The sequence below is a fragment of the Lagopus muta genome, chromosome 16 (genome assembly GCF_023343835.1).
Source record: "Lagopus muta isolate bLagMut1 chromosome 16, bLagMut1 primary, whole genome shotgun sequence".
In the NCBI taxonomy this organism is placed as follows: Eukaryota; Metazoa; Chordata; class Aves; order Galliformes; family Phasianidae; genus Lagopus; species Lagopus muta.
The window spans coordinates 14,654,238-14,676,879 of record NC_064448.1 but is presented as its reverse complement, the minus strand read 5'-3'; the positions used below and the strand labels follow the sequence as shown (position 1 = coordinate 14,676,879).

General features: G+C 46.1%; 2 protein-coding genes and 1 pseudogene across 2 annotated transcripts in view; 2 read left to right on the top strand and 1 right to left on the bottom strand.

Annotated features, from left to right (window-relative positions):
* Nucleotides 1-860: 860 nt before the first annotated feature.
* LOC125701100 (uncharacterized) lies at nt 861-1,587 on the top strand (annotated as a pseudogene).
* Nucleotides 1,588-2,678: 1,091 nt separating this feature from the next.
* Nucleotides 2,679-8,813, bottom strand: LOC125701102 (nucleoporin NUP42-like). The gene is given in 5 exon segments (XM_048962657.1): nt 2,679-3,200; nt 3,202-3,382; nt 3,385-3,564; nt 3,567-3,605; nt 5,612-8,813. Coding segments are annotated over 5 exon segments (612 nt in total). The 5' UTR covers nt 5,670-8,813; the 3' UTR covers nt 2,679-3,046.
* Nucleotides 8,814-21,055: 12,242 nt separating this feature from the next.
* LOC125701101 (nucleoporin NUP42-like) overlaps nt 21,056-22,642 on the top strand; it is a 30,229-nt gene continuing 28,642 nt past the window's right edge. Inside the window, 1 exon segment of the mRNA XM_048962656.1 lies at nt 21,056-21,156. Within this exon segment, the coding sequence (XP_048818613.1) occupies nt 21,099-21,156 (58 nt within the window). The 5' untranslated portion in view covers nt 21,056-21,098.

Here is a 22,642-nt window from a genome sequence, read left to right as displayed (position 1 = left end):
CTCTTTCGCGGCGATTCTCAAGTAGTCAGAATATTATGGCTGCTACTTATGTGAACAGTGTTTCTTTATGGTAAGCAGAGTAATGGGACGCAGAAGTAAAACCGAAGTCTATACTAGAGAAATTTCACCATACGAATACTGTTCGTACCTAGCAATTCCATAATCTCCTATCTTCATCATAGGTAGGAATGTTGAGCTTTTCTTTTACTATGTGTTGAGTAAAACTGCATTTTACATGTATTAAAATGTTTTAATGTAAAATGTATTAAAATGTTAATATGCTCATCAGACTTTTCTAAATAGAGTACACAGTATGCAAAAACCTGAGATCAGACAGTTTTGCTTCAATTTCCTGGATTAAAACCACTCCAGTTGTGCTGGTTATTATGTGAAATGACAAGATACGTAAAAAGATAAACTAAGTAACCACTAGAAAACACTGAGTGCTCTATTTCAGAATTTTTAACCGTTTAGCATTGTCAGGCACTAAGGATATTCTAAGTTTAGCTCAAGATGTCTTTCTTGCTTTTTACAACCTACTACTTATTTGATGACTGCTCACATACAACCCGTTAGCATTCCCATGCCTGTAACTTCCAGAATTTGCTTGTAGGCTATGTTTCTGAGATGTCTAATTATTATGATTATTTTTGCTGCATATTCTTCTTCTTTCTCTTCTGTTAAAAAAATTGAGCACATCTTTTCATTCTTTTCACTCATTCACAGCATCACCGGCTGGCTGCCCAGGGCCCCTCTCTGGGTGGCCACCAGTGAGTCACATCCTGCCCTCAGGCACAGCCCCTGTCCCTGCCACAGAGCTGGGGGCTTTGGGGCACAGGCAAGCAGGCACCACGAGAAGAATGCTGCTGCTGCTGCTGCCACTTCTGGCCCTGGCTGAAGCCTGGTTGCATCCATTCCCCTCCCCATGGGAAGCAGCAGCAGGAGGCTGTCCTGCATGCACCTGCAGGCAGCAGGCTGGCAGTGCTTGCTGCCTTTTCTCTCCTTCTGATACACGGACATGCACAAGTGCTGCTGCAACAGAGTCCACCATCTGTTACCAGAACGAGATCCAGAACTGTGAATATTGAGTACAAAGCCGAGGGCATAGATGACTTTCAGAATGCCTACATCTACTGGTACTGACAGCTGCCTGCCAGAGCTCCTGAACGGCTCCTTTCTGTGACAGCAGAATTACAAGTTTCCTATGATTTTGAATCCGATAGGAGCAGATATTTGTCTTATAAAAGTGAGAATAAAATCTGCACTCTCTCAGTTCACAGCACACAGGACGGAGATGAAGGTACCTACTGCTGTGCCTACTGGGAGTCTCATAGCGGGAGCAGCCTGCAGGCAGCCCTTACAGAAAGCTGGCTGCAGCCTGAGCGGCACACTTTGATACAAGTGCCAAGAAACACAGCAGCCTTCCTGCCCCCATCTCTCAGCCTTCAAGGCGTCCCCACAGGCTTAAGCAGAGGAAGGAATTCCAAGACGAAAGCCAAGACACTTACGTGGCACTGTCTGTGTCACTATTCTGTGCAGTCTGAATCCATCGTTTCCTCTCCCTGCCAGCAGCCGTCCTGCCCCTAATGTTCACTTTTTCAATGCTGGAATGGCGGCACTAAAGGACTTGATGCAAAATGATGGATCCGCCACAAGGAAACTGGCAGTAGGAGTTTACAGAACATGTCCTGATGTGAGCTCTGTAGTGCATGCTGCAGTCGACAAAGACCTGGAGAAGATCCAGAGCAGATTCACTCTCTTAGTCAGAGATGGGGGAGCATAACTCTGGAAAGAACATGCGGTGGTAGGGATGCTGTTTGTGGAGACAAACAACATCCAGGGTTGGTGCAGATGGCTGAGGAGGCCCATGGAGTTGTTCCAGGCATGAGGAAGTCAGGAGTTCACCATCAACTAGTCAATTTGTGCTACAAAAGCAGGCAGCACTTTCTAGGCAGGGCTGATGAAAGATGCTTCTGGGACAGACCTGGGGGTCTGAGGAGAGCAGAGTGACCTGGGGAAGGGCACAGCTGAACAACCCTGCTTTCTACGTGTGTGCTTAACAAGATTTATGGGTAAGATGAAATGGGATGTAGCAGATAGATAGACAGATAGGTGCACACAAAACAGTTGCTGGATTGAATATTTTAGGTCTTCTCTACAGTGAGAGAATTGAGTCAGATGGGGGCCCGCATTTTGAAAGTTCCCTTGCAAATACTTGGGCCAAAGATCTTGGCATCGAGTGGACTTATCTCACATTCCCTTGCATGCACCAGCTGCTGGTAAAATCCAACAGGACAGCGGGTTGTTGAAAATGAAGTTGAAGGCAATGGGGGAAGGAAGATTAAAGCAGTGGGAGAAGCATTTGGCAGAAGCCACCTGCTTGGCCAGTGCTCAAGATCTATGAGCCTAGGACCGGCGCAGTGGAAATGCTGATACCACGAGGTATCTTACTGTGAAGACTGTATGGGAGCTGCTGAATCACAGCCTGAACCTCTGGTTGATCACCTGAGGTGAGCGCTGATCAGCCCTGGGAACACAGTGAAGGCAATGCGCTGTGCTGCTGGAAGGGATGGAGCCTGGCTGCGCCTCTCTCCTGGACCCCATTGAAGAACTGACTGCCAGTGGGGAAGGGTCTCTTTTGGAGATCCCTCCTTTGGAGCTTTCCAGTGAGCCCAGGATAAGGGTAAGCCCTTTATCTATTCTTTTTGGTGTAATAACCTGCTTAGCCAAACTCTCTTGTATGTTTCTTACTTATAACACCTGGATCATCACTGATTATACAAAAGACTAAAGAAATTAAATGAGAACTTAAGTCACAGAAAAGCATTCCAACTCACTGCTCCATCACAACATTGTTTATTGGAAGAGTCACAGAACAACTTTTATTTATATATTTTGTAAATAATATAATAAAATATATTTATTTCTATTTAACTAAGACATATGTAAATAATATAGTATATTTATTTCTATTTAATTGAGGCCTATGTAAATAATATAATGTAATGCATTAATTTATATTTAATTAAGGCATATAACTTCAGAATTAACTTAAATCCTTATCATACAAAAGGTCTGCTGGTGGTGGCTTCAGAAGGACCTTTCCTAGCTTGAACTTCTTGGCTCTGAACTGCTCCAGCTCTCCGGCTGTTAGTTCCATCTTCGGTGTGTGTAACTGCCCTGCTCTGATGCCGTGTGGATGCAGGAGGCGCAGACGCGGCGCTGTGTGCAGAGGCACTGGCAGTCGGTGCGGCCAAAGCACTGCTTGCACCCAGGTGAGAAGGTTCTGTAGCTGCCTTGGGAGCAGCGACAGCAAGCGGAGCGGTGCTGGAAGGATTTGCCGCAGCAGGGCTCGCAGGGCCCGGAAGCCCAGAAGTCCATGGCCAGCGGCCGTTCCAGGAGCGTTAAGTGAGGAGCAGGCTGCGGATGGAGCTGCAGAATCCCCAGTCCCAACAGGATGGGGACAGCTGTGGGAGGACGTCACCCCGAGGGCAGGAGGACTGGAGGCAGCAGCAGAGCTCCCCACAGCTGGAGCGCTTCCAGATGAGACGCTGGGATTTGCAAGGACAAGCGGGCAGCACCGCTGCTGCTGTTGGCTGGAGAGCCTGCAGTGAGGAAATGGATAGGAAGGCTGAGGATGGGTGCACCTGCCATACTGAAACACAGTTGCGTTTCAGTGCTGCAGAAGAACACTTATCAGCGCCTGTTTAATTGCTGGTTCCTTATGCAGAAACTTACTTGGGAACCCAGTGCTTGGGGCTTACTGTCCTCCCAGTCCAAGAGAAGGTAATGGTGGAGTGACCACTTTCCAAAGTGGCTGAAAAACTTCCAAATACATCCGTGAAAACTACATTCCAACACAGGCAAGTGTCTTTCAATCCACGCTTAAAGCAAAAACCCACGTGTGCCGACCAACCGAACGTAACTGAGAAACTGATCCAAACGCTGGCCACGAGCAATCACAGAATCACAGAATCACAGAATCACAGAATCACCCGGGTTGGAAGGGACCTCAAGGATCATGTAGTTCCAACCCCCCTGCCTAGCAGGGCCACCAAACATACACATTCAGATCAGGTTGCCCAGGACCCCGTCCAACCTGGCCTTAAACACGTCCAAGGACGGGGCATCCACAACCTCCCTGGGCAGCCCGTTCCAGGGCCTAACCACTCTCCTTGTAAAGAACTTTCCCCTAACATCCAACCTAAATCTTCCCTCCTTCAACTTGGATCCATTTCCCCTACTCCTGCTGTTGTCAGCCCTTTTGAAGAGTTTACTCCCCTCCTGGGTGTAGGTTCCCTTCAGGTATTGATAGGCTGCAATGAGGTCACCCCGCAGCCTTCTCTTCTCCAGGCTGAACAAGCCCAACTCTCTCAGCCTGTCCTCGTAGGGGAGGTGCTCCAGCCCCCTGATCATCTTAGTCGCTCTCCTCTGGACCCTTTCCAAAATCTCAATGTCTTTCTTGTACTGAGGGCTCCACACCCGGACACAGTACTCCAGATGGGGCCTCACAAGAGCCGAGTAGAGAGGGACAATCACCTCCCTGTCCCTGCTGACCACCCCTCTCCTGATGGAGCCCAGGATCCCATTTGCCTTTCGAGCTGCCAGAGCGCACTGCTGGCTCATGTTCAGTCTCTCATCCATCAGGACCCCCAGGTCCTTCTCTGCCGAGCTGCTCTCAAGGACCACTCCTCCCAGCCTGTATAGGTGCCTGGGGTTCTTCCGGCCCAAATGCAAAACCCTGCACTTTGCCGTGTTGAACCTCATTAGGTTCACCCGAGCCCAGCCCTCCAGCCTGTCGAGGTCCCTCTGAATGGCATCCCTTCCTTCCACCGTATCAACTGCACCATTCAGCTTGGTGTCGTCAGCAAACTTGCTGAGGGTGCACTCAATTCCCTCATCGATGTCATTAATAAAGATGTTAAAGAGCACCGGTCCCAAGACAGACCCTTGGGGGACACCACTTGTTACCGGCCTCCACCTGGACATAGAGCCATTGACCACCACCCTCTGTCTGCGGCCTTTCAACCAATTGCTCATCCATCGGGTCGTCCACCCATCAAATCCACTTCCTTCCAATTTGGAGATGAGGATGTGGTGGGGGACCATGTCAAAGGCCTTGCTCAGGTCCAGGTAAATGACATCGGTCGCCTTCCCTTCGTCCACCAATGCCGTCACTCTATCATAGAAGGCCACAAGATTAGTTAGGCATGACCTTCCTTTGGTGAAGCCGTGCTGGCTGTCTCGGATCACATGCTCATTCTTTATGTGACCGAGCATGTTGAGCAATGGCTACTTTAAACAAAACGCTCTCAGGCTACTGTCTGCAAACACCCTAGAAGCAGGAATCTGTTGACTGACAGGCAAAAAGTAATTGCAATCACCAAAACCCCTGGAGCTCTCATTCTCCTCTCCCTTGTTCTAGTTTGCTTCATGACTCTATCTGTATCTGCTTTGGCTCAGTCTGCTCTCTGAGTGCAGAACAGTCATCTGTGCTGAAGTCTGAACCCTGAGCTCTGCCTAAATGGGAATCCTAAGAAAACCTTCACTCGATATTTAAGAGAAAAGCAATATCAGGAACAGAAGTACTTTACCTTTCCTTAACACTTACCATCGATGCTGTTCTCCAGGCATTTAAAGCCTTCAGCTCCTGCAGCCTGTTTCTCCATTGTTGCACATACTGATGGACAGCGTTTATCTAAACGTGGGAAAACACAAACATGCTTTTGTTAAGCATGGCTTTTGTTTTTTTCTTATTTGGGTCCCTTTCCCCCCCTTCCCCCCCCTTTGCCTTCTTTAAAAGGGGGAACAAGAGTGATCTGAGCTACTGCAAGGAAATTTCAGACTGGGCAATTCAGGTTTTGCCCCACTTTATGAGCAGAAACTCCTGCTTTGGATAATACGTTTTGTAGCTGCATCATTGGTGAGGCCTGTGCCACGCAGTTATCAGAAAGGGGCAGGGAGAATCATAGACCTGTTTGAGTCAGAAGGGACCTTTAAAGCCATCTGACCCAATTCCCCTGCACTGAACAGGGTCACCTATGGCCACATCAGGTTGCTCAGTTATGGCAAAGCCTTCAGGCCAGCAGCTCCTGCTGTTTTCTACTCCCTGCACAGAAAAGTGAACGTATGAGGGCATTGGTATTCAATGAGTCAAGAGCAGCCACCTGAAGAACAGGAACCACTGCTACCCTGAGCGTGTCCACAGAAAGCTCAGTTGTTCTGAATACTTACATAGTATCCTGTGCTCTCCATTGCACTGCAGTTATAATACGCCAGGTGCAGCTCCTCAGGGGAGATCTCTGGAAAGCTTGCAGGGAGGCAAACAATCAGCATGCTCCAAAGGGAATACAACAAAAATACAAAATTGCCCTCTGGAGTTACACAAGAAACGGCCAATGCGACCACTTTCCTGAAAAAATGAAAATGTAAACGAATGGCAAAGCCGACTGCGTTCCAAATGCCTGCAGGAGCCGAGTGCTGGGCATTTGCATTTCTGCTTCCTTAATTTTCCTGAGAGGAGCTTGCTCCACAAACATCACTCAGCTGATCTCCAAATGTCATCTCCTCAGGAGGCTTTGGGTAACTAACAGAACTGCACCCACAGCACTGCTGCTGCTGCTGCTGCTGCCGTGGGCTGTAACTGTCCTTTGCTGGGTTTTTCCTTGTCACCTGGACTTGAAGCACTGAAGATGACTCATTAGTCCTTAATAAAATACAGCCATTACCAAAATCAACATGTAGAACAATATTAACAGATAATTATCACCCAGCTACTTATCTGGAACTTGTTTTAGTTTCTCACTTCAGAGAAATCACAAGTACAGATTCATCAGTTTTACAAGTACTTTAAATATCAAAGTGACAATGAGCACTGGAAGTGAATTGCAGAGAGTCAATTAGCTTCTAATTCAGCTTCTAATTACTGGAGGTGGGCTTGGCAGCCAAAGAGCCAATCCAGTTCCTAGCTATACTAGAAAACTTGCACTTAGCCAGCTGGGCCTTGCCTGGAACTTGCCACTCATTTGTTCCTAAGACACAGAAACATCGTGTTGAATGCTGAACTTGAGTAGAGTTTATTCCAGCTATCCCCAGAGGCTTTTTTTTTTTTTTTTTTTTTTTTCCAGAATCCTTCCTGCAGTAAAGACTTGGGAGAAGTTGCAGCTGTGCTGCACAGCTCTCTGATCAATGGAAAGAAGATGCCTGCATGTTTTATGTTCCTGATTTCCTAGAACTTCTCAAAAATATAATTAACATACGGTAATGAAACACTGCTTGGTAACTGGGTGTCTGTGCTCTACATTCGTGTTCCTGTGGCTCCTGACAAGTGTCTGTCAAAATGAGGAAGGAAGAAGAGCATCTTGTACAGATGCTATTTATGATTTAATATTTACTACTGCCACAGGCACATTGAAATCTGCTGGAGAATGCAAAAGCAGCTGCATTCCACTATGTCAGAAGCGGATTGTTTATCAGACACCTGGTTTGAAGCCCAGTAACTCTGCAAATCATCTGTGTGTGTCTTGGAAAACAGGGAATGAGATAGATGACACCAAGCTTTTCTCTGCAGGTTAGAGCAACTGTGAGGTTTAACAAAACTGCTCACTTTGTATTCACAGAGTAAATGAGAATCAATTCACCAAGAGCAAAAATGAGCTCAGGGAGTAAGGACAGCAATATTAATATTTATTCAGTGCATCCTGTGGAGCTGTGTTGCATTTTCTGGACTGGGAGCAAATAAGAAAATTCATGGCATGGTTGCATTAGATGCCTGGAGCAGAAGCAATCATTTTCCATCCCAGTGCTGCCCAGAAGACGAATTCAGTAAGTGGAAAGCTGCAGGAGACTTCCTTAGAGTAACTCCCCCAGGCTGAGACATGAGTCAGGACAAGGCATGCAGTGATGTCACTGCCTGCATTGCCTCATGGCAGCACGTGGCAGCCACCTTTGGTACCCATTGCCATCCCTGGCCATTTAATGCCGCCTTGTGAAAACCGAAATTCTCCTTGGAACTCGTGCATCCAAGGTGAGACATAGTGCCTTAGATCGCAATAAATCACTCGGGCACTGATGTGATACAATTCCAGTTTTACTGTGCTATCAGTTCTTGCCTAGGATAAAGCATGGCAAGGTGGCTTTTTTCCTATCACACAGGACAAGCTGCAACCCTGAGAATTTGGCAATGAAGAGGAGCTGTCTGGGTCTCATCGGTGTATCAGTCACTGCAACACTCTCAAGTCAGAGAAAGCATTTTTAATTTCTGCTTAGTGGAGCCACACCACATTTTCAGTATAGGCTGGGATTCCTTTATAAAGAATTTAAGCCTTTCCATAAACAATCTTTTCCTGCTTAATAGTCTTTAGCCCACAAATGGCCCTGCCTGTAAAGCACAGAGAAAAACAGGCACCAGCATGCCTGAGGATATCCAGTGCCATGCACAGTGACTGCTCCTTTGTTTATGTATGCTTAAATCATGGCAGGCACCAGACTCCTCTTTCTAAGTCACCCAGTTTTGCCTTTAAACACCATCCCAAAGGTCTGGGCCCTTGGGCACTGCCACAGTGGAAAAGGTAAAATTACTGTAACAGCTGGTGATAATCTAGCTTCCCCAGATTCACCTCAGATCGTGTTTAATCTATGGTGCCACTGGTCACTGCTTTGCTTTGCCTGGGTAATAGGTCATTTCTGAAAGGGTTAAAAAATGATGAATGAACCCCAGGTGCCCTATCTTTACTCCGAGGCACCGTCTTCTCATTTTGACAGATACACAAAGCTGAAACTTGGTTCCACTTCCCACCTACAGATTTCCATGCAGGAGAGCCACATTTGGGGGATATGGGGGGGCAGGGGGGACATGGGGGGATTTAAGGAGGGTATGGGGGGGGTTGAGGGGGAAAGGGGGGTTAGGGGGGGCAGGGGGGATTGGGGGGAAAGGGGAGGGAGGGATGATATGGGTGGGGGGGGATGGGAAGTATATGGGAGGATGGGGGGGCATAAGGGTGGGGGGGGATGGGGACATGCAGCATATGGGGGGGTAGGGGGGATAGGGGGAATAAGGGGGGATATGGGGGGGAGGAGATGGGTGGGTGGGTGGAGAAAGGGGAAATGGGGGGGATAGGAGACATAGGGATACGGGGGGCTGGGGGGCCTATGGGGGGAAATGGGGGTTTTAGGGGGGGATGGGGAAATATGGGGAAGTGGTGGGGATTTGGAGTACAGGGGAGATATGGGGGGATATAGGGGGGTGGGGAGGGGTGGGGGGATGTGGGGGTGGGGAGGATAGGGGCATTGGGGGAGTAAGAGGGGAATGGGGAATGTGGGGGGGGAGAAAGGAAGATATGGGGGGAGGGAGGGGAATATGGGGAAATGGGGGGTATGGGGCATACGGGGGAGATGGGAGGATGGGGGGAAATAAGGGGGTGGAGTGTTTGGGGGCATTTAGGGGGCATATGGAGGGAGTTGAGAGGGAAAGGGGGGGTTGGGGGGGATGGGTGGGACAGGGGAGAATGGAGGGGGGGTGGGGAGATATGGGGTGTGGGGGGGTATGGGGGGAATATGGGGGGGGGATAAGTGTGGGTGGGGGAAATGGGGGATGCAGCATATGGGGGGTAGGGGGGATAGGGGGAATAAAGGGGGATATGAGGGGATGGGGGACTATGGGGAAATGGGGGATATGGGGGGGTGATGGGGGGATGGAGGAGAGTATGGGGGATATGGGGGGCGATGGGGGGGGCTATGTGTGGGAATGAGGGGAAATGGGGGTGTTGTGGGGGATTGGATAGATATGGGGGGGGTATGGGGGATGGGGGGACGAGGAGGGATGGAGGGAATGGGGCGAATGGGGAGGATGGAGGGTGTAGGGGGGTGGGGGGAGAAAGGGGGATTTAAGGGTGGATGGGGGGCATGGGAGGGAATATGGTGAAATGGGGGTTGTGGGGGATAGGGGGGGATGGGCAGGGGATGGGGGAAATAAGGGGGCGGAGGGTTTGGGGTGGATTTAAGCTGTGTGAGGGGGGTTGAGAGGGAAAGGGGGAGTTGGGGAGATGGAGGGGTGGGGGGGGATGGGAGTTATGGGGTGGAATAAGGGGGGGGAGGTTGGGGGGATGCAGCATATGGGGAGTTGCTAAAGGAAGACGTGTGCAGATTCTTCTATCTGGCCACTTTATACGCCAGCAGCAGACATTAAGAGAGATGGCTGCAGAGCACAGGCTGCATTTCATGGTGTGCATTTCCAGTGTGGCTCTAACAGTGCGCTCTCCTAAGGATCGTCATTTAGGTCTCATTAGCTCTTGTTAAAAGACATGATTTCAACTTCTGCCATTAGATTGTACAAATATATTATTGACACCTTGTAGTCCAACATCTCTACAGCAGCATTTCTAACTGCAATCTAAAAAAACTATAATGGAAAGAACCTCTGCATGCACCAAAAAGCACATAGAGCTTAAGGGTACGTTAAGAAAGCAGGGATTTTTACACTTCCCCTCTTTCCTATCAACTTAGAGTAGCGACATCAACAATATCTGAAACAGTAGGAAAGGATTATAAATGCTGGTGCTCAGTGACAGTAAGAGTGACCAGAATGTCTGAATTACAGCAACAGAAACTTTTTACATGGACAGTGCACAATTTTTACATGAGAAAATTCATGCAGCTGCTGCTGTGACCAATATATGGATAAGCAGCCCTTAAAGTACTTGAGATAAAGTGCTGCCGAAAAGGATCAATAAGAGGGACCCAGGAGAAATAACAAAGGGATCTATGGAGAAAACACTGGGAGGACAGAATTACAGAGGACCTGTTTAGTAGCTGATATCCTGCAAAGTATATTTCTCCTGAAAAACATCAGAGACACAGGCATCACTTTATACAAATGAAGAGGCAATGAATTACAAACTGTAATTTCTTTGTCCTTTGAGGAGGCTCTTTGTCGATCTGTAGGACCTGCATTTACACTACATGAGGCCAATTTCCACGTGCTGGAGTTTTCCCTGCTGCTTTCATTCTTCCTGCCTGTTCTGCTTTGCCTGAAGGAGAGAAGGGGAGTTAATTAATGAGCTGCATTTAAGATATACTTTCCCAGCAGCCAAATAATCATGATTATTGTTCTTAGTTTTGACTCAGATATTCAGGCATGCGTAAGACCTGCGTAGGTTCATACACCTGGGTTTGCTTGATTCCTATTTCAAAACCCACAGCCACCTGCAAAGCACCCAATACAAATTATGGATAGTGTTTGCAGTGTTTGCCTTTATCTGATGCTAAAGCAGCTGCTGAAACTTTGTCCACTCTCCAAATCCCTGAGTGGAGCTGCATTGCACAGAGGATTTCTCCTCGGAGCAGAGCTTCCCACCAAACACAAAAATGCATGACCTCATAGGCCACACTCTCTTCTGCATGCAAGTGAAGCAAGAAGGGAAGCGGGGGCACCCAGCACTGCCATCGACTCATCTCTCCACAGCATTTGTCCTCCACTCAGTTCTCCATTCAGCTCCTCACCCCCGTGGGAGGAACAGGGTTTTCTGGGAGCCTGAGACCACTGCTGCTGTGGATGAATGAATACGTTGGATAAGCCAAGTTCTCCTTCCTGCATGCTCCCCAGTGTTCTAGCAGGTGCCCCACTCCACACAATCCCCTTGCAGCCCTCAGTCCAGCTCTCTGTGAGTATGGGGTAGTGTGGCGGTGAGGAAGAATGCTTAGGAAGAGATTTGTTAACAAAAGCAAGTTACACCTAATGCCCCTTGCAGCTGCAACACTTTGCATTTGAACTGTCAAGGATCTGATCTCCTGCTCCCTGGTAAGTGCTGCATCTTCAGAGGTTGATGCTGTGTGGCATGAGGTTGTCTCAGCCCTTCATTGTTTAAGCTGGAGAGCTCTGAGGTGAGGCTGGAGCCTCTCAGCCCATTCTGATAGCACCTTGCCTGATTCATCTCAGGGGTCGTGACCTGAGCACAGAAATGTAAGAAATTCAATAAATATATAAAATGCTCACCCACCATAACAAGGCTTCCCTCTTCCATTGAGCCAGAAGAAGAAAGAGGGAGGGGAAAAAAAAAAAAAAAAAGAAAAAGAAAAAAGAAAAAAGGAAAAACATCACTTCTGTCACTTAAAAAAGTCTGTAGAGCTGTAACAGGAGAACTGAACAGATTTCCCTCTCAAAGGTTTTCCAGTGGGATTTGTTTCATCTCTTGCATTTTGCGTTCTGCTCCAGTCTTAAGCAGAAAACACACAGCTGCAGAGCACAGTGTGAAAGCAGTGCACTAGCAGAGCTGCAGCTGATTGCCTGCTCAAAGTGCTGCCCAGCCACAGCTCCTGCCCTGCACCCAGATGGTCTGCAGGGCTGAGAGGGGCTGTGAGCAGCCACAGTGCTGGGAGGAGGGGCTGTGCCCAGCTCCCACCCTCATCTTTGGCCCTAGCTGTTCTGAGAGCTACAATGTTGGCACTTTGTCTGCCTTTTTTTTTTTTTTTTTTTTGCGTCATGCCAGAGCACTTCATTGTTAGATCAGCAAATGGATTCTGTAGGATCTGTCGTGAAGCAGATGGACAACCTTAACTTTTCTGGAACACTTTACCTTTGGGAAGGGACAGGTGCACACAGGGCACTGTGCACTACAGCTGCTCAGCACATTGCTTTAGAAAGAGAGGAAAGAGAGGATTGTCTAAAATAAAATTCCACTCCAGATCTCTGCCTCCGAGATTCGTGTATTTTCCATATGCTCGTCTTTTTTTTCTTTACAGCTATATTTCACAGAAAACAAAACAAAAAGATCCTGTCCTATGACACAGAATGATCTGTCTCCCACAGACCAAGAATTTTACAAGATTTACATGGAAAGCATCAGTGAGCGAAGGTCCCTGTTCTACAAGTCACCCAGACATCCAACTATGAATTGTTTCAATGGCAATCAGGCGCACTGCTATAGAAACGGGCTTACAAAATAGGGCTTCATAGTCCTGGATATTGCGAGCATTAGATCCATATGGGTTGAACTCCCTAAGAAAGTCACATAAGCAGAAGCACACACAAAAATAGAACTTATTTTAGTTCAAACTCTGGTACATAAATACAGGAAGGTTTTACGGTTGTTAGGATCTTATGCTTTCATGACACCACAAAACGTCATAGGAAAACAGCAAAATCCTAGCAGTTTTCATTAACAGATTCTTACTAAAAAAAAAAAAAAAGGGAGGGGGGTGGGGACTTTAAAGTAGGATAGAACAGAACACTACAAAAGGAAACTTGTGAAGGTATATCAGCTTTGTGAGAACCTGTAATAAACAATGTGGATTGCTCATATCTGAGTCCATACAAGGACCCAGTCGGACCGAGAGTGCTGGAAGGAAGCTCGTGCTGCACAGAAGCTGCAAGGAAGTTCAGGCTGCAAGAAGTGCTGCGCTGAAAGAAGCAACCCCGTGCGGAGTCCTGCTTTTCTCTGGATAAGGAACAGCTCCAAGGTGGATGGAATGTATTCAGGGGTCTCTTGAGGGGTTTTTGCAGGGTAGATACAGAATTTGTTAAAATTAGGACTAGTTTGGCTCATTGCCTTTTTGTGTGTTTCGATTTGTGTTTCACACTTGTTGCAGTGTATACAAAAATGATACAGGATGCTATGAACCGTGCCTTCTTTGTTAATAAGGAAGGGGGAGATGTGGGGAAAGATGTAACTGTGAGCAAGTCAGCCAAGAGTCTATCAGACTCCTTGATAGAGCCTATCACTGTGAAACCTTGGGAGTCTGGAGTGTAAGACTGAGAGCAAATGGGCTCTGTTTGCGTCTAAGGGCAAACAGGAGATTGTGTCTGTATGCACTGTTAACCTTATACCTTATTAAATAGGTCTAGGAGTTTGAATTGCCTTCACCTGTGCTCCTCTGGCTGACTCATGGCTCGCCTCAGGTGATTAATCAGAGGTTCAGGCCGTGATTCAGCAGTTCCCATACACTCTGTTACATGACTACTCCGCTTTCTAGGTTTTTTTATTTGAGTTAAAAACTGTCAAGTGTAGGAGATGCTCTTATTCCCTAATGCTGTGAAAGTGCTTTCAGTCATATGATCTCACTTTTGCACAGGCGTTAGTTTTCTGGAGCACAACAGCAATGAAATTGAAGTCTTGAGAGGCTTGTGCTTCGAGGTTTTTTGTGTGGCTTTTTTTTTTTTTTTTTTTTTTTTTTTTTCCAGTCAAGCTGCTCTGTATTGAAGTGTGTCAAATCATCTGGTTCAAATTTGACAACTTAGCATCTAACTTAGCATCTACAAGATGCAAACTCTAAAGTTTTGGTTTTTTTTTTTTCTTTTCTCACTTCTAAAATGCTTTCCAAACTCTCTGTAGCACCTTTGAGCTTTGCAGAGCAGTTTGAGTAATGTAGTCAGTAGTGGCAGTGAGAAAGCAGTCAGGTAATGTAGTTGCTGAAGAGGCTTTCGTGGAGAATGCAATTTTAACATGTTGCCTTTGTATTTGATAGGAGCAGTTACTGGAGCGTCAAGGCGAAGATGGCTGGAATCAGCTCTGTGATATGATTCAGACCGAGCTCTGTGTGAGACCAGACGATCCCTACCTTAACATCAGACTGGTTGCTCTCTACTGTTCAAATAACAGATTAAGAGATGCTGCGCTTCACTGTCAGGAGGCGGAGAAGAAAATACCTGTAGGCTCCAGCTTGGAATGGTGTTAGTGCGTCATAAAGACGTTCTAGGTATTTAATCATGTTTTGGTCCTGTCGTAATCTGCCATGTCCTTGAAACTAGTGTTATTCTCTTAGTATCGTTACAGTGATACAGCTAATTCTCAAGTGGCTTAACTCCTTCAAATGCAGCGTCTGCTGAAACCCATGATTTGCTTAGGATTTTCTTAAGCCTTCCAGAGTTGAAAAATATGTTAATGTCTCACCTGGGGAACTGGATTATGTAGCAAGGTGTTCTGGAGAACCTCTTGCCTTCATGTAAGGATGGTGGTTTCTCATTCTCTAATGAACTTTGTTCTTTAGGAATACCTTGAATCAGTACGAGACTTGGAGTCTGATAAAAATAATTGGAGAGCTGTCAAGAAGGATCATCTGCTGGCCTATTCTAGCTTGGTTAAAAATACACTTGCTTCTAGAGATGTTCGAGAAAGCAGAGTGGCCCTTGAAAGGTATTGTTTTAACTGTTCTGCTTAAAAAAAAAAAAAGAAATGGAATATTTTTTCTGGGTCACAGAACTTCTAGCAGGCATCATGTTCAGTGATTAGCCATTTTGTGGATGGGAGAGGAGTTCCTCTGTAATAACTGCAAAGAAAAAATGTTGCTAAGGCGTGATCCCCAAGCTGTGTGTCTGAGCTACAGGCCTCAGAGAAGACTCAGTGATAGGGGTCTAGTATAAGTGGGAGGCCAGGACTTGGTTGAAAAGGAATCTTTCCTATGTTCCAGTTTTGATCGTGTGCTTCACTCTGTGAGACCGTGTGCGAATGGACCTGATGAGCTGTCTTGTACCTTCCTTGAAATGAAAGGACATTTCTACATACATGCTGGAACTTTCCTGCTGAAAATGGCACAGAACAGCGAGGCACGATGGAGAGATGCGTGTGAACTTGCAGCCTTGTGTTACCTGAAAAGTTTCCATGTAAGTCCCTGTTCAATTTGTGCATTTAGTGATTGCAATTGAATGCTCTCGCTGTACACACACTGAACACCCATATTCCAAAAACTAGCTGCTGTTTAAGGCCGTCTCCTCGCCAAATCTTACTCTTCCATACTTGTTTAAAAGATTTCAACGGGTGTGAAGAAAATCCCATCCGTTTCACTTATCAGAAGTAAATGACTCCTAAGGGCTAACAAGTGTATTTTCTGCAGTACAGCTGTTCCCTTCTCTGTAATGCAGCTAAATTAACTAATATTAAGGTTATTGAAACGGGAGGGAGGGGAATGACCTGAGTAGCTCTCACATACTTATTGCACAGACAGCAGAGCTTGATCAAGCTTAATTCTTTGCTTTATGGAATACAATCAGTTTTCCTTTTGCACAAGTGCTTGCGTTCAAAACATCGCTTTCTCTTGTGCACTCTTACAGCTGTTTGCAATTGTTCAGTTACTCACCTCGTGTCCTTTCCTGAAAAGAAACAAGCTTGTTTCCTAACTTTTAAGACTAAATGAAGTGATTTGCTTTTTATTGTCAAGAAGCTGTAGCAATTCTTTTCTTTCTTCACCAGATTCCTAAACCAAAGTCAAAACTAACGAGAGGAGATCGTGCTGGGCAAGATACGCTGGAAACGTTGGCCTGCGACCAAAAAAGCCAGTCTGGTAATAAAAAATAATAATTACAAATGTTCCATAGTTCCATTTTAATCTTATGAGCTGCTAATGTCAGAGCTAAAGGCTTGTTAAAGAGCACGTTTGGTGTCTTGGAACACACCATAAAATGTTCTGCGTTTTGGCTGCGTATGAAATGCAGAACAGTGGTTTGATCCTGACACGTACTGGGCTTTTTCTTTTTGTCTCCAGGACGTTAAAATAGAATTTAACTTTCAGTGTCTCCTAGTCTGCTGGTTTCTGCCTACTAATACACTACTTGTAAGCTTTGCTAGTCCCAAGTGTAAAAGAAAATATTGCTCTTTCCTGTCACTTTTGTTCCCTTCTTTGTTCCAACAGGTTTTCTGCTTTTTTTTTTTTTTTTTTGGTAAAGCTGAGGTAGTCATTTTCAGTCTTCACTATCCTATGGGCTGGAGATGAAAACAAAGAAAACACTGGGCATCGGGCTGAATTGTTCCTGAATAGATGAGACTGACAGCTACTTATTTTGAAGACAATTGCAGCGCCCTTATAATAAAAATACACAGTAACTGTGGAGAACTGGATTGAAAAATGCCTTGGGACTGCTGTCAGGTCATATGCTAAAAGAGTGAATTATAGGGAGAGTGTAAATTAGAAATTTGTAAATATCATAAAGGGAAATCTTGATTCCCAGTCTGAAGCAGCAGGAACAACCCACTGCATCAAATATTGTTGTCCTTGTTTAAGTTGAGTGTTCTTATGTGACATTATGTTTTTCTAGGTCATATGTTGCTGAACTTAAGGCACGGCAAGGAGGACTTCTTGAAATAAATTGTGGAATCTTTTGCAAACAAAAGTGGTTTATTTACATTGTTTGAAAGCCTCTTTGGGAGTGGAGCTTCTAAAGAGATCTTTTCTCGGCGCAGTTGATGTGGGAGATGTCAGTCCACAGGCACCAGAGCAAGGAGAACGGAGTAAATACGATATTGGTAAGAGATGCTACTTAAACTCTGCATACACATGACTCTGTATTAGAGGTTCTTCTCCAAGTGCTTCATTTGCAACAAAAGACAAGTGTCTGTCATAGCTCTTCATCATTCCCCTAATGAGAGGGTGCTTTGCAAGAAGTTTCACTTGCAGCTGCAGCTACGAGGCAGTGTCGTCATGCCAGGTTCTGAAGAATTTCTCACATACTTCCTGCTTCCACACTGTTGTCTTCTGGTCTGTTCTGATTCATTTCCAGTTGAAGCTGCCTATTGAGCTTTTTGTGCTTGTACTCTGGTAAGTGCTGATAGGAAGCCTGTACTTATTTATGTGTAATCTATGAACACAGATTAGAGGCATAAAAATGAAATAATTCCAGGATGAGTTGTGAACTAATGAGATCTTCCCATTTTTTTAAGCTTAACTTGATGATGAAGTCTGGCTTTGAATTTGAGCATAACAAGAGTAGAATGCTAGTAGCCTCCTCCTTGGCTGTTAGTGGTCAGAAACATGTAGACTATTTAGTCTAAAACTGCCGACCAGGGTGCAAAGCAATAAAGCTTATGGCCCTTTCTCTGCATATGTGTTTTTTATATCTATACGTCTGTTTTATATATTAAATAGAAGTTGATGATACTACGGCCTCTCTGAAGAAGTTTGTTCATCATGTTTTTAAATACATAACGCGTAATTTAAAAAATGGTTTGTGCTTCTTGTTTGTAGGCCAAAGATTTTCCTTGTTAGAGAAGTGTGATGTTATCTCTATTTTTTGCTTTGTCAAAACTATTGATGAGAGTTAATGTGCTTTGGTTGTGCACTACTATGAAGTAGCTATTGCTTCTGCAGAAGTTATTAGTGTAATGTCAACAGGTGCAGAAATCACTTGAAGAAAGCGACATCTTACTTGAAAATTCTTAGTTCCAGCTTGTTAGACAGAGGCAAGCAGGTGGGAGGAGGTTGGTGGGGAAGTGCTTTGATGGGAGAAATATTCAGAGCTCGCTCCTCTTGCAGTGAAACCCAGCTCTGATCAGATGCAGGTCTTCCTAACTTGGTCGCAGACTCTAGCTTCTTACAACCCTTGTTATTGCACAGGTGCTGTTTGGATGCACAGCTGTAGTCTCCAGCACCTTGCTGGAGCCTGTTTTTCTCTGTGCTTTACAGGCAGGGCCATTTGTGGGCTAAAGACTATTAAGCAGGAAAAGATTGTTTATGGAAAGGCTTAAATTCTTTATAAAGGAATCCCAGCCTATACTGAAAATGTGGTGTGGCTCCACTAAGCAGAAATTAAAAATGCTTTCTCTGACTTGAGAGTGTTGCAGTGACTGATACACCGATGAGACCCAGACAGCTCCTCTTCATTGCCAAATTCTCAGGGTTGCAGCTTGTCCTGTGTGATAGGAAAAAAGCCACCTTGCCATGCTTTATCCTAGGCAAGAACTGATAGCACAGTAAAACTGGAATTGTATCACATCAGTGCCCGAGTGATTTATTGCGATCTAAGGCACTATGTCTCACCTTGGATGCACGAGTTCCAAGGAGAATTTCGGTTTTCACAAGGCGGCATTAAATGGCCAGGGATGGCAATGGGTACCAAAGGTGGCTGCCACGTGCTGCCATGAGGCAATGCAGGCAGTGACATCACTGCATGCCTTGTCCTGACTCATGTCTCAGCCTGGGGGAGTTACTCTAAGGAAGTCTCCTGCAGCTTTCCACTTACTGAATTCGTCTTCTGGGCAGCACTGGGATGGAAAATGATTGCTTCTGCTCCAGGCATCTAATGCAACCATGCCATGAATTTTCTTATTTGCTCCCAGTCCAGAAAATGCAACACAGCTCCACAGGATGCACTGAATAAATATTAATATTGCTGTCCTTACTCCCTGAGCTCATTTTTGCTCTTGGTGAATTGATTCTCATTTACTCTGTGAATACAAAGTGAGCAGTTTTGTTAAACCTCACAGTTGCTCTAACCTGCAGAGAAAAGCTTGGTGTCATCTATCTCATTCCCTGTTTTCCAAGACACACACAGATGATTTGCAGAGTTACTGGGCTTCAAACCAGGTGTCTGATAAACAATCCGCTTCTGACATAGTGGAATGCAGCTGCTTTTGCATTCTCCAGCAGATTTCAATGTGCCTGTGGCAGTAGTAAATATTAAATCATAAATAGCATCTGTACAAGATGCTCTTCTTCCTTCCTCATTTTGACAGACACTTGTCAGGAGCCACAGGAACACGAATGTAGAGCACAGACACCCAGTTACCAAGCAGTGTTTCATTACCGTATGTTAATTATATTTTTGAGAAGTTCTAGGAAATCAGGAACATAAAACATGCAGGCATCTTCTTTCCATTGATCAGAGAGCTGTGCAGCACAGCTGCAACTTCTCCCAAGTCTTTACTGCAGGAAGGATTCTGGAAAAAAAAAAAAAAAAAAAAAAAAGCCTCTGGGGATAGCTGGAATAAACTCTACTCAAGTTCAGCATTCAACACGATGTTTCTGTGTCTTAGGAACAAATGAGTGGCAAGTTCCAGGCAAGGCCCAGCTGGCTAAGTGCAAGTTTTCTAGTATAGCTAGGAACTGGATTGGCTCTTTGGCTGCCAAGCCCACCTCCAGTAATTAGAAGCTGAATTAGAAGCTAATTGACTCTCTGCAATTCACTTCCAGTGCTCATTGTCACTTTGATATTTAAAGTACTTGTAAAACTGATGAATCTGTACTTGTGATTTCTCTGAAGTGAGAAACTAAAACAAGTTCCAGATAAGTAGCTGGGTGATAATTATCTGTTAATATTGTTCTACATGTTGATTTTGGTAATGGCTGTATTTTATTAAGGACTAATGAGTCATCTTCAGTGCTTCAAGTCCAGGTGACAAGGAAAAACCCAGCAAAGGACAGTTACAGCCCACGGCAGCAGCAGCAGCAGCAGCAGTGCTGTGGGTGCAGTTCTGTTAGTTACCCAAAGCCTCCTGAGGAGATGACATTTGGAGATCAGCTGAGTGATGTTTGTGGAGCAAGCTCCTCTCAGGAAAATTAAGGAAGCAGAAATGCAAATGCCCAGCACTCGGCTCCTGCAGGCATTTGGAACGCAGTCGGCTTTGCCATTCGTTTACATTTTCATTTTTTCAGGAAAGTGGTCGCATTGGCCGTTTCTTGTGTAACTCCAGAGGGCAATTTTGTATTTTTGTTGTATTCCCTTTGGAGCATGCTGATTGTTTGCCTCCCTGCAAGCTTTCCAGAGATCTCCCCTGAGGAGCTGCACCTGGCGTATTATAACTGCAGTGCAATGGAGAGCACAGGATACTATGTAAGTATTCAGAACAACTGAGCTTTCTGTGGACACGCTCAGGGTAGCAGTGGTTCCTGTTCTTCAGGTGGCTGCTCTTGACTCATTGAATACCAATGCCCTCATACGTTCACTTTTCTGTGCAGGGAGTAGAAAACAGCAGGAGCTGCTGGCCTGAAGGCTTTGCCATAACTGAGCAACCTGATGTGGCCATAGGTGACCCTGTTCAGTGCAGGGGAATTGGGTCAGATGGCTTTAAAGGTCCCTTCTGACTCAAACAGGTCTATGATTCTCCCTGCCCCTTTCTGATAACTGCGTGGCACAGGCCTCACCAATGATGCAGCTACAAAACGTATTATCCAAAGCAGGAGTTTCTGCTCATAAAGTGGGGCAAAACCTGAATTGCCCAGTCTGAAATTTCCTTGCAGTAGCTCAGATCACTCTTGTTCCCCCTTTTAAAGAAGGCAAAGGGGGGGGAAGGGGGGGAAAGGGACCCAAATAAGAAAAAAACAAAAGCCATGCTTAACAAAAGCATGTTTGTGTTTTCCCACGTTTAGATAAACGCTGTCCATCAGTATGTGCAACAATGGAGAAACAGGCTGCAGGAGCTGAAGGCTTTAAATGCCTGGAGAACAGCATCGATGGTAAGTGTTAAGGAAAGGTAAAGTACTTCTGTTCCTGATATTGCTTTTCTCTTAAATATCGAGTGAAGGTTTTCTTAGGATTCCCATTTAGGCAGAGCTCAGGGTTCAGACTTCAGCACAGATGACTGTTCTGCACTCAGAGAGCAGACTGAGCCAAAGCAGATACAGATAGAGTCATGAAGCAAACTAGAACAAGGGAGAGGAGAATGAGAGCTCCAGGGGTTTTGGTGATTGCAATTACTTTTTGCCTGTCAGTCAACAGATTCCTGCTTCTAGGGTGTTTGCAGACAGTAGCCTGAGAGCGTTTTGTTTAAAGTAGCCATTGCTCAACATGCTCGGTCACATAAAGAATGAGCATGTGATCCGAGACAGCCAGCACGGCTTCACCAAAGGAAGGTCATGCCTAACTAATCTTGTGGCCTTCTATGATAGAGTGACGGCATTGGTGGACGAAGGGAAGGCGACCGATGTCATTTACCTGGACCTGAGCAAGGCCTTTGACATGGTCCCCCACCACATCCTCATCTCCAAATTGGAAGGAAGTGGATTTGATGGGTGGACGACCCGATGGATGAGCAATTGGTTGAAAGGCCGCAGACAGAGGGTGGTGGTCAATGGCTCTATGTCCAGGTGGAGGCCGGTAACAAGTGGTGTCCCCCAAGGGTCTGTCTTGGGACCGGTGCTCTTTAACATCTTTATTAATGACATCGATGAGGGAATTGAGTGCACCCTCAGCAAGTTTGCTGACGACACCAAGCTGAATGGTGCAGTTGATACGGTGGAAGGAAGGGATGCCATTCAGAGGGACCTCGACAGGCTGGAGGGCTGGGCTCGGGTGAACCTAATGAGGTTCAACACGGCAAAGTGCAGGGTTTTGCATTTGGGCCGGAAGAACCCCAGGCACCTATACAGGCTGGGAGGAGTGGTCCTTGAGAGCAGCTCGGCAGAGAAGGACCTGGGGGTCCTGATGGATGAGAGACTGAACATGAGCCAGCAGTGCGCTCTGGCAGCTCGAAAGGCAAATGGGATCCTGGGCTCCATCAGGAGAGGGGTGGTCAGCAGGGACAGGGAGGTGATTGTCCCTCTCTACTCGGCTCTTGTGAGGCCCCATCTGGAGTACTGTGTCCGGGTGTGGAGCCCTCAGTACAAGAAAGACATTGAGATTTTGGAAAGGGTCCAGAGGAGAGCGACTAAGATGATCAGGGGGCTGGAGCACCTCCCCTACGAGGACAGGCTGAGAGAGTTGGGCTTGTTCAGCCTGGAGAAGAGAAGGCTGCGGGGTGACCTCATTGCAGCCTATCAATACCTGAAGGGAACCTACACCCAGGAGGGGAGTAAACTCTTCAAAAGGGCTGACAACAGCAGGACTAGGGGAAATGGATCCAAGTTGAAGGAGGGAAGATTTAGGTTGGATGTTAGGGGAAAGTTCTTTACAAGGAGAGTGGTTAGGCCCTGGAACGGGCTGCCCAGGGAGGTTGTGGATGCC